Source organism: Larimichthys crocea, chromosome XII, assembly GCF_000972845.2.
Source record: "Larimichthys crocea isolate SSNF chromosome XII, L_crocea_2.0, whole genome shotgun sequence".
In the NCBI taxonomy this organism is placed as follows: domain Eukaryota; kingdom Metazoa; phylum Chordata; class Actinopteri; family Sciaenidae; genus Larimichthys; species Larimichthys crocea.
The window spans coordinates 2909316-2918616 of NC_040022.1; the positions used below are offsets into that span (position 1 = coordinate 2909316).

The 9301-nt window shown below is 45.6% G+C and overlaps 2 protein-coding genes across 3 annotated transcripts in view; one reads left to right on the plus strand and one right to left on the minus strand.

Annotated features, from left to right (window-relative positions):
- LOC104938934 (proline-rich protein 5-like) overlaps window positions 1-1037 on the plus strand; it is a 29525-nt gene extending 28488 nt beyond the window's left edge. The window contains exon 8 of the mRNA XM_027284925.1: window positions 411-1037. Coding sequence (XP_027140726.1) covers window positions 411-807 — 397 coding nt within the window. The 3' untranslated portion in view covers window positions 808-1037. The remainder of the gene's footprint in view (window positions 1-410) is intronic.
- A 524-nt stretch (window positions 1038-1561) lies between these two features.
- gramd2ab (GRAM domain containing 2Ab) overlaps window positions 1562-9301 on the minus strand; it is an 18129-nt gene continuing 10389 nt past the window's right edge. Inside the window, exons 3-12 of one of the 2 annotated variants that reach the window (XM_027285717.1) lie at window positions 8375-8432; window positions 6983-7055; window positions 6666-6769; window positions 6374-6472; window positions 6187-6258; window positions 6039-6098; window positions 5383-5518; window positions 4947-5040; window positions 4419-4520; window positions 1562-3244 (exon numbers count right to left, since the gene is read on the minus strand). In XM_027285717.1, the coding sequence (XP_027141518.1) occupies window positions 3196-3244; window positions 4419-4520; window positions 4947-5040; window positions 5383-5518; window positions 6039-6098; window positions 6187-6258; window positions 6374-6472; window positions 6666-6769; window positions 6983-7055; window positions 8375-8432 (847 nt within the window). In that variant the 3' untranslated portion in view covers window positions 1562-3195. The other variant, XM_027285718.1, reaches the window with a different exon arrangement.

Genomic DNA, 9301 nt, shown 5'->3' on the forward strand with positions numbered 1-9301 from the left:
GACATTTTTCTCTAAATTCTACCTTTCTTCCCTCAAAATTCTGGCATTTATCTTAAAATTATGGCTTTTTTTCTAAATTTTTCCTCAGAATCTGACTTTTTCTTAAAATTCTGAATTTGTTCTCAAAATTCTGTCCTTTTTTTGTAAAAATTGGGACATTTTTTCAGAATTCTGACATTTTTCTCTAAATTCTACCTGAATTCCCTCAAAATTCTAAATTTTTTCCTCAAAATTCTGGCATTTTTCTCTAAATTACGGCTATTTTTTCTTAGAAATCTGACTTTTTGTCAATTGACAATGTTTAAAATGCAGTAAAAAAAACAGTGACGACAGTTTTGTTGTTTGAAAAAAGGATAAATGTATTAAAAAAAATTCTGTTCAAAACATAAAACCTTTGAAGAACATTAAACAAACCCGGACAGAACATTTCTTCTGTCTCTTCCAGAGTCTCGCCACCTGCGCTCATCGGGGTCGTTGCTTGGCGACCAGTCCCAGCCCGAGATCATGGTCACTCAGCATCACAACGCGTCGGACTCGGCGTCTCTAGCTCCGCTGGTGGAGCAGGAGGGCGAGGCGTACCTGGAGAAGTCCGGCGGTGTACGGCGCCACACAGTGGCCAACGCGCACTCCGACGTCCGGTTACTGTCTGCGTCGGGCAGGTTGCATGATGGGACGCAAGACAACAACGGTGTGGGAGGGGACGAAGGAGGCGTGGGGTTTCTGGTCGGGGACGGGCCAATGGATCCCAGGCCGTTCTTCAGCCAACCGGACATGGTGGAGCCGCCAAGGGGAGGAGTCATCTGTTGATGACACTATGGGGGGCGGGGCAGGAAGTGACAGGATGTAAAAAAAAACAAGGACAGAAAAGAGGAGAAACAGGGACTCTGACTCTGGACTCTGATCCAGGTCAGGCCGTGTGTCTGCAGGTTTGTACAGACAGAACTGGACTGCTGGTTCTGGTTCTGCTCAGGTCATGTACATAAAATGTTCTGTTTTAAAGTTGTTGATGAATAATAAAGTCTAATTACACAAATTCATATATGAAACTGTGTTCTCTTCAATCACAGCAGCTACAACGGAACAACGGAGTGAAAAAAATCTGATTTCTAAGAAAAAAGTGAGAATGTTGAAAAGGAAAAGTCAGAATTTTGAGTAAAAAAAAAAAGTTTTAAGAAAAAAGTCAATTTTGAGGAAAATGTCTGAAATTTTTTAGGAGAAAAAAGATTACTGAGAAAAAAGTAAGAATTTTTAGAAAGAGGACAGATTTCTAAGATAAAAACGTGAATTTTGAAAAAGAAAAGTCCGGATTTTTAGAAAAAAAAGGCCAGAAATTTGAAAAAAATAAAAGTCATAATTTTAAGAAAAAAAGAAATCCAATTTTTCAAGGGGAATAAAGCTGGTCCCAAACTGGTTACATTTAACAATGGCAAAAAAGATTATGTTTTAGAGAAAAAAATGTCCAAATTTTGAGAAAACAAATCAGAAATTTGAGAAGATGAATTCAAAATTTGGAGAAAAGTCAAAATTTTTGGGGAAAAAATTTGAATTCTATGTCAGCTGCCATATTTTAAATATTAACATTTTTTGTCAAGTTTAACAAAGTGTCCTGATGACAACAGATTGACCTCTGACCCAGGCTGAGCAGCGATCATAATTCCTGTCGAGTGAGCAGGACAGACTCAGAGAACACCTGCTGGATCAAGACAAGACCACCTAAACCAAGAGTGAGACAGGACCAGGACTAGGACTAAACAGTATACATGTTGATAGGTAGTTCATGTGAATTAATCGTTTGGCGTTAAACGACCCTCGTGTGACGTAGACGAGTCGCCGTGGAAACCAGTCAAAGTTCAGAGGTCATCACAGAAACTCGTCTCTTCATTTGATCCACTTCAGGTCCTTTCACTCGAGGTGCGTTCAGGCGTCGTCATGAAAACACGCTTCAAACGTTTGGCACAAAAATTTTATTTTTTAAAAACACAGTGTGAAAGTTTCAGAAAGTTTCAGGAAGTTTAACAGAAACATTCAACATGGCTTCAATTCTCCACATCAACCACGTCACAGTTTAAGGCAGCGAACAGACGAGCCGGACTTCATAAAAACTGGTTTCATGTACGGAGGCCTGAAAGTCCAGAAAGGTTCGACTGTGTTTGTTCTCTTCAGACAATAAAAGCTTCAAGTTTCCATCATGATTAACACATCATGTTTATTTTTAATATTCCAGGTGTTACGACGTAAACAATATAAATGATTTATTAAAAATGATTTCAAAGAATTGTTGAGATATTTGATGCTTTTATTTTGTAAAGAGAGAAACTCACCTCACTTTGATGAACTTTGACGTCTCGACACGACGATTCAATTAGTTCAACTTTTTTTTGGATGTCTGTCTCTCCTCCTGATATTTGATGGTTTATTAAATAACCAAACACCGTCATTGGTTCACGTCACTTGAATGAATAAAATGAGTTGATGTTTCCTTCAGGTGGATTAATCCGCTGCTGAAAATAGTCCCGGCAGATGAACGTTTGATCAGCTGTTTTAAACGAGTTTGTCTGGACGAACAAATCGAGGACAAAGAGCTTCACGAAGTCTCCTGCTGACTCAAAGCTACGAGAAGGAGAGCAGTCGACTACGACTCCCAGGATGCATTTCACCAACAAGCATCCAGAGCGCCACATGAACAATAAACAGCTTCAGTTCTTTAAACACATTTTAAACTCGCCTGTGACTGCTTTTTGTCATAGCAACAACCGCCGAGGCTCATGGGTATTGTAGTATTTCGTGCTGTGCAGTCTCGAGAACGCGTCTGGAACGAGACCTGAACCATCAGACGACAGTCAGTGTGTGTTAGTATGTTTAACATGGAGGTCTATGTACACACACACACACACACACACACACACACACTTCAGTCTGTTCACATAACAAAAAACAAAAAAAAACTACATCTCAGTTACGTTACAGCGAGCTGTCGTTTCTCCCGACCTCTACATGACACTCAAACACATCGTCCTCAGAGGTCAAAGGTCAGTCTACTGTTTCTGTTGACTACTGTGACGTCTCTATGGTAACCAGGTCGTGGAAGTGGAAGGGGGGGGGCAGAGTTCAGCCGTCTCCTCTCACCACCGCCCCCTAAAGGGAAGTCTGTGTAAGTGCAGGATTCTTTCTTCATTCCCTGATTGGCTCTGAGTGTCAGGTTCCTGTCCTCTGATTGGCCAGCCAGCAGGGCACCTCTCCACACCTGGAAACAGGAAGAAGCAGCAGCAGCAGGTGGGACATAAGATATGACAGGTGAAGCAGAGTCAGCAGAGTCAGGCTAACATTTCCATCTGATTCCAGTCTTTATGAATCAATGAATTTAAATTCTTCTCCTTACTTACAAAGCTCTTCATGGTCAGGCACCATCATATCTAAAAGAGCTCATAGTACCTTACTACCCCTCTAGAACACTGCGCTCTCAGGACGCTGGGTTCCTTGTGGTTCCTATAGTCTCCAAAAGTAGATTGGGAGCCAGAGCTTTCAGCTATCAGGCTCCTCTTCTGTGGAACAAACTACCATTCTGGGTTCAGGAGGCAGACACGGTCAACACCTTTAAGAGTAGACTGAAGACTTTCCTCTTTGATAGAGCTTATAGTTAGTGCTGGCTCAGGTCATCCCTTAGTGATGCTGCCATAGGATTAGACTGCAGGAGGACTCTGTCTGTCTGTACACTGACATCTATTGCACGTCTGTCCGTCCTGGGAGAGGGATCCCTCCTCTGTGGCTCTTCCTGAGGTTTCTTCCACCTTTTTTCCCTGTTAAAGGTTTTTGTGGGCAAGTTTTTCCTCACTGGAACCGAGGGTCTAAGGACAGAGGGTGTCACTCCCTGTACAGATTGTAAAGCCTCAGAGGAAAATGGACTTTGTGACTTTGGACTGTACAAATAAAACCTGATCTGATTTGACTTAAGCTAAATGCACCATTCAACAGACAGTTGAGTCACACTCTGTGTTCATATGTATATGTGTGTGTGTGTGTGTGTGTGCGTGCGTGCGTGCGCATGTGTCTGTCTGTGTGTGTGTGCGTGCGCATGTGTCTGTGTGTGTGTGTGCGCGTATGTGTCTGTGTGTGCGCGTGTGTGTGTGTGTGCGTGTGTGTATGTGTGTGCGTGTCTGTGTGTGTGTGTGCGTGCATGTGTGTGTGTGTGTGCGTGCGTGCGTGCGCATGTGTGTGTGTGTGTGTGTGTGTGTGTGTCTGTGTGTGTGTGTGTGTGTGCGTGTGTGTCTGTGTGCGTGCGCATGTGTCTGTGTGTGTGTGTGTGTGCGTGTGTGTGTGTGTCTGTGTGTGTGTGTGTGTGCGTGTCTGTCTGTGTGTGTGTGTCTGTGTGTGTGTGTCTGTGTGTGTGTGTGTGTCTGTGTGTGTGTGTGTGTGTGTACCTCTCTCGGAGTGTCGGCTGGCTGCTCAGGAAGCTCAGCTGCTGCTCCAGACGACAAACTCTGAAGGCCAGATAGCAGGAAGACAGAACCAACAGGAAGACACTGAGAGGGACAGACAGGTGGACAGACAGGTGGACAGACAGACAGGTGGACAGACAGACAGGTGGACAGACAGGTGGGAGTGAGTCGCAGCTTCTGATGAGTTAGGTGTTGACAGGTTGGTTCATCAGGAGAATACTGTTGTTGTTCGACCTGAAGACAACATGTCAGCAGCTCAGCCAGCAGGTGGCAGCACAGGCCGACTATACAACATGTTTCAGACACAACTGGAAAATACAGAGGACTGTGAACGCACCTCTGACTTCATAAAAACGCAAATAATGAGGCTGACTGTGTGTGTGTGTGTGTGTGTCTGTGTCTGTGTGTGCGTGTGTGTGTGTGTGTGTGTGTGTCTGTGTGTGTGTCTGTGTGTATGTGTATGTGTCTGTGTCTGTGTGTGTGTGTGTGTGTGTGTTCTGTTGGACTCACAGCAGGATGAAGAGCTTCAGCAGCTGGTACTCCAAGTGACCCAGTTCAGGTACTGGTTCTGTCAGCAGGATCTTCTCTGTCTCCAAACTGCTGTCTGCACACACACAGACACATACACACACACATACACAGACACATACACACACACACACACAGACACATACACACACACACACAGACACATACACACGCACACACGGACACATACACACGCACACACACACACACGCACACACACACACACAGAGACACACACACACAGACACATGCGCACGCACGCACACACACACACACACACACACGGACACATACACACGCACGCACGCACACACACACACACGGACACGCACACACACACACGCACACACACACACACAGTTTACCGTACATGTCAGGTATCTCAGAGGCCGTTGATTGACAGGAGGGCGGGCCTTACCGGTGAGCGTGTGCGTGCTGAAGGGCGTGTCCGTGGCGAGGCTGGGGGCGGAGTTTCCCAACAGGTCCGGGAGAGACGAAGAGACGGCGGGCAGCGACGGCTTCCTCCTCCACTTCAGCTCCTCCGGATACTCGTCCTGACGGAGTGACGAGCAGGAGGACGTTTGAAATATGCAAATGAGGCGTTAACTCATTAAAAAGTGCTCATTTGCATAAACTTCAGAGCAGAAATGTAACATTGGAGAAATCCAGTTCAGACTCATGAACACACACACACACACACACACACACCGGCCTGCGTCACACCAAATGCAGATTCATCCGCCGCTGAAAATAGTCCCAACAAATGAACCAAAGGTAAGAGTCACATCATCAGTGCGAACCAATGAGAGCTGAGCGCTGCAGACAGGAAGCCACACAGCGATCGTCACGTCTTTAAATATTTCAGACAGATCCTGAAGGCACCATGGGGAGAGCCTGTTATCCCGAGGAGCCTGAAGGCACCATGGGGAAAGCCTGTTATCCCGAGGAGCCTGAAGGCACCATGGGGAAAGCCTGTTATCCCGAGGAGCCTGAAGGGGTCACAGGAATCGACCTTTGATCAATTTTAACACCTCTGATTACCCATAACCCCCTCTGTTAGTTTGTGTCCGTTACCATGGAGAGGGAGCTGGGCTCCTCCAGGTACTGCTTCAGACTCAGACTCTTCCCGTTCACCTGAAACAGAAGAAGAAGAAGCCGCTCAGTGATTGGAGCAGCTCGGTCACATGTTAAAGGTGACTGATCGTACAGGTGAGACACAAACCTGCAGGTGAGTGCAGATCCTCCGCAGGACGTCGTACACACTGTCTCTGGACAGCAGGGACACAAAGACATACTGCAGACAGACAGACAGAGACACAGACAGACAGACAGGCAGACAGACAGACAGGTTAGAGTGGAAACTGGAAGCTGTGGTCAAGCTGTTGCTCGGTTACTTGGTCCTGTGGTACCTTCTGTCCCGTATCCATGGTGATAGCCAGTCCGTTTGGAACCAGGCCGGCCGTCTTGTGTTTCTTCACCAGCCGAACTGACACCACAGGTACACACACCTGCATGAGTCACACACACACACACACACACACACACACACACACACACAGTGTGTAAACATCTTCACCTCATGGAGCAAACAGACAGGCAGACAGACAGGCAGACAGACAGACAGAGAGACAGGCAGACAGACAGACAGACAGACAGACAGACAGACAGACAGGCAGGCAGTCAGACAGCATCTTCGCTCACCTTGATGTCTTTTCCAAACAGATTGGCGTAGAAACACAACCAGTTCCTGGAGATGTAGAGTCGACCCTGCAGCAGGATGTCTCTCAACAACGCACAGGAATACACTGCAGGAGGAGAAGGAGGAGGAGAAGGAGAAAGAGGAGAAGGAGAGGAGGGAGGAGAAGGAGAAAGAGGAGAAGGGGAGGAGGGAGGAGAAGGAGAAAGAGGAGAAGGAGAGGAGGGAGGAGAAGGAGGAGAGGAAGAGGAAGGAGGAGAAGAGATGGATCTTCAGGCAGCCTGAGCTGGATCATGATCATCACGATGTTCACCTGTCTCACCTTTCATCAGGATCTCCTCTTTAGGGACGCTCTGGAACAGTTTGTGATACTGAGAGTTGTATTTGCTGACGGTCTGTGAAGGCAACACGAAGTCCATGTTATTTCAAGTGTGTGACGTGTGTGTGTGAGACATGTGTGTGTGTGACGTGTGTGTGTGAGACATGTGTGTGTGTGACGTGTGTGTGTGTGTGTGTGTGTGTGTGTGTGTGTGAGACGTGTGTGTGAGTGTGTGTGTGTGTGTGTGTGTGTGTGACGTGTGTGTGTGTGTGTGCGTATGAGACGTGTGTGTGTGTGTGTGTGACGTGTGTGTGTGTGTGTGTGTATGAGACGTGTGTGTGAGACGTGTGTGTGTGTGTGTGTGTGTGTGGATATTAAAGTATTGTTTATGTGGGTCACAGGTTACATCATACACCTGTGTGTCTTTCTTCTCTCAGACGCTGACTTCCTGCCTTCCTCTTCCTGTCTGAAACAACAAAGACTAAAACAACAAAAGCAGCTGCACGCCGGCTGCAGATTATTTCATATCCACGTAACGCTGCAGATTATTGCATATCCATGTAACGCTGCAGATTATTTCATATCCACGCCGGCTGCAGATTATTTCATATCCACGCTGGCTGCAGATTATTTCATATCCACGCCGGCTGCAGATTATTTCATATCCACGCAGACCTGCAGATTATTTCATATCCACGCATGCTGCAGATTATTTCATATCCATGTAACGCTGCAGATTATTTCATATCCACGCCAGCTGCAGATTATTTCATATCCACGCCGGCTGCAGATTATTTCATATCCACGTAACGCTGCAGATTATTTCATATCCACGTAACATTCATATCCACGTAATGCTGCAGATTATTTCATATCCATGCTGGCTGCAGATTATTTCATATCCGGCTGCAGATTATTTTATATCCGGCTACATATTATTTCATATCCACGCACGCTGCAGATTATTTCATATCTACGTAATGCTGCAGATTATTTCATATCCACGCACGCTGCAGATTATTTCATATCCACGCCGGCTGCAGATTATTTCATATCCACACACGCTGCACATCTGAAAACACGTTGCATATTATTTCATATTCACGGAATATTCACAGAGCTGCACCTGAACGCACATTATTAATAATTCTGATGTTTGAGACCAAGACTGAGACAAGACCAAGACTGGTCTGGAGTACTACAACACTGAAAACACACACACACACACACACACACACCCCTTATGATGTTTCCATGGAGACGCGACAGACGCGGGAAACTTCTGCAGAGACTTAAAACAGCATTTGAAAGAACTCCTGCTGCTCTGTGTCTGTGTGTGTGTCTGTGTCTGTGTGTGTGTGTGTCTGTGTGTGTGTGTGTGTGTGAAAGACTTACTGATCCTCTGTAACACTTCTTCACGTCTTCGTAGGACAGGTCGTCGATCAGCTGCAGCCTGCGAACACGTCACATCACGTCTCATTAGCTCAGACAATAATGATGATGTCATATATATTATATGAGTTATATAACGAGAAGCCCAAGTTCTACAGAGAACCCGGTCACTGCAGCAGACAGCCGTGTTTTTGTGCTCATCACTTCCTCATCACATATTATTATTATTAATTATTGAATCTAATCTAAAAGCATCTGACAGACAGGAAGCAGGTGTGAAGCACTTCCTGTGGTGTGTTATGAGAACACAGCGTTCTTTAACGTAACGTGTGAAGCTGGTTCAAGCTTTTCAAACTAAAAGTCTGCAGACAGTTCCTCTGAGGAGGGAGGAAGTATTCTCACAATAGAGTACTAATACTCGATTACAAGTATGCGTTCCAATATATACGCTGTCCAAAACCAAGTCACATCTAACACGGCAGACTCAACGTCCACATCTGTGACATGAAGTGTGTGTGTGTGTGTGTGTGTGTGTGTGTGTGTGTGTGTAACACAAGGTTATTGACCTGAGGAAGAAGATTTGTGATTTTTACTGGACAGAAAGGAGAAGGACATCTGTAATCTGGAAAGTAACTAGTAACTGAGGTGAGGACCTCTGAGTACAGACATTTAGATTTATCTCAGGTTCATTTTAATATGTGGCTGCTGTTCTAGGTTCATTCTAATGTATGTTTAACTTATGTCTGCATGCTGCTACTGGACGCTTCAATTTCCCTCGAGAATAAAATATCCATCCATCCATCCATCCATCCATGCATCCATCCATGCATCCATCCATCCATCCATCCATGCATCCATGCATCCATCCATCCATCCATGCATCCATCCATCCATCCATCCATTCATCCATCCATCCATGCATCCATCCAT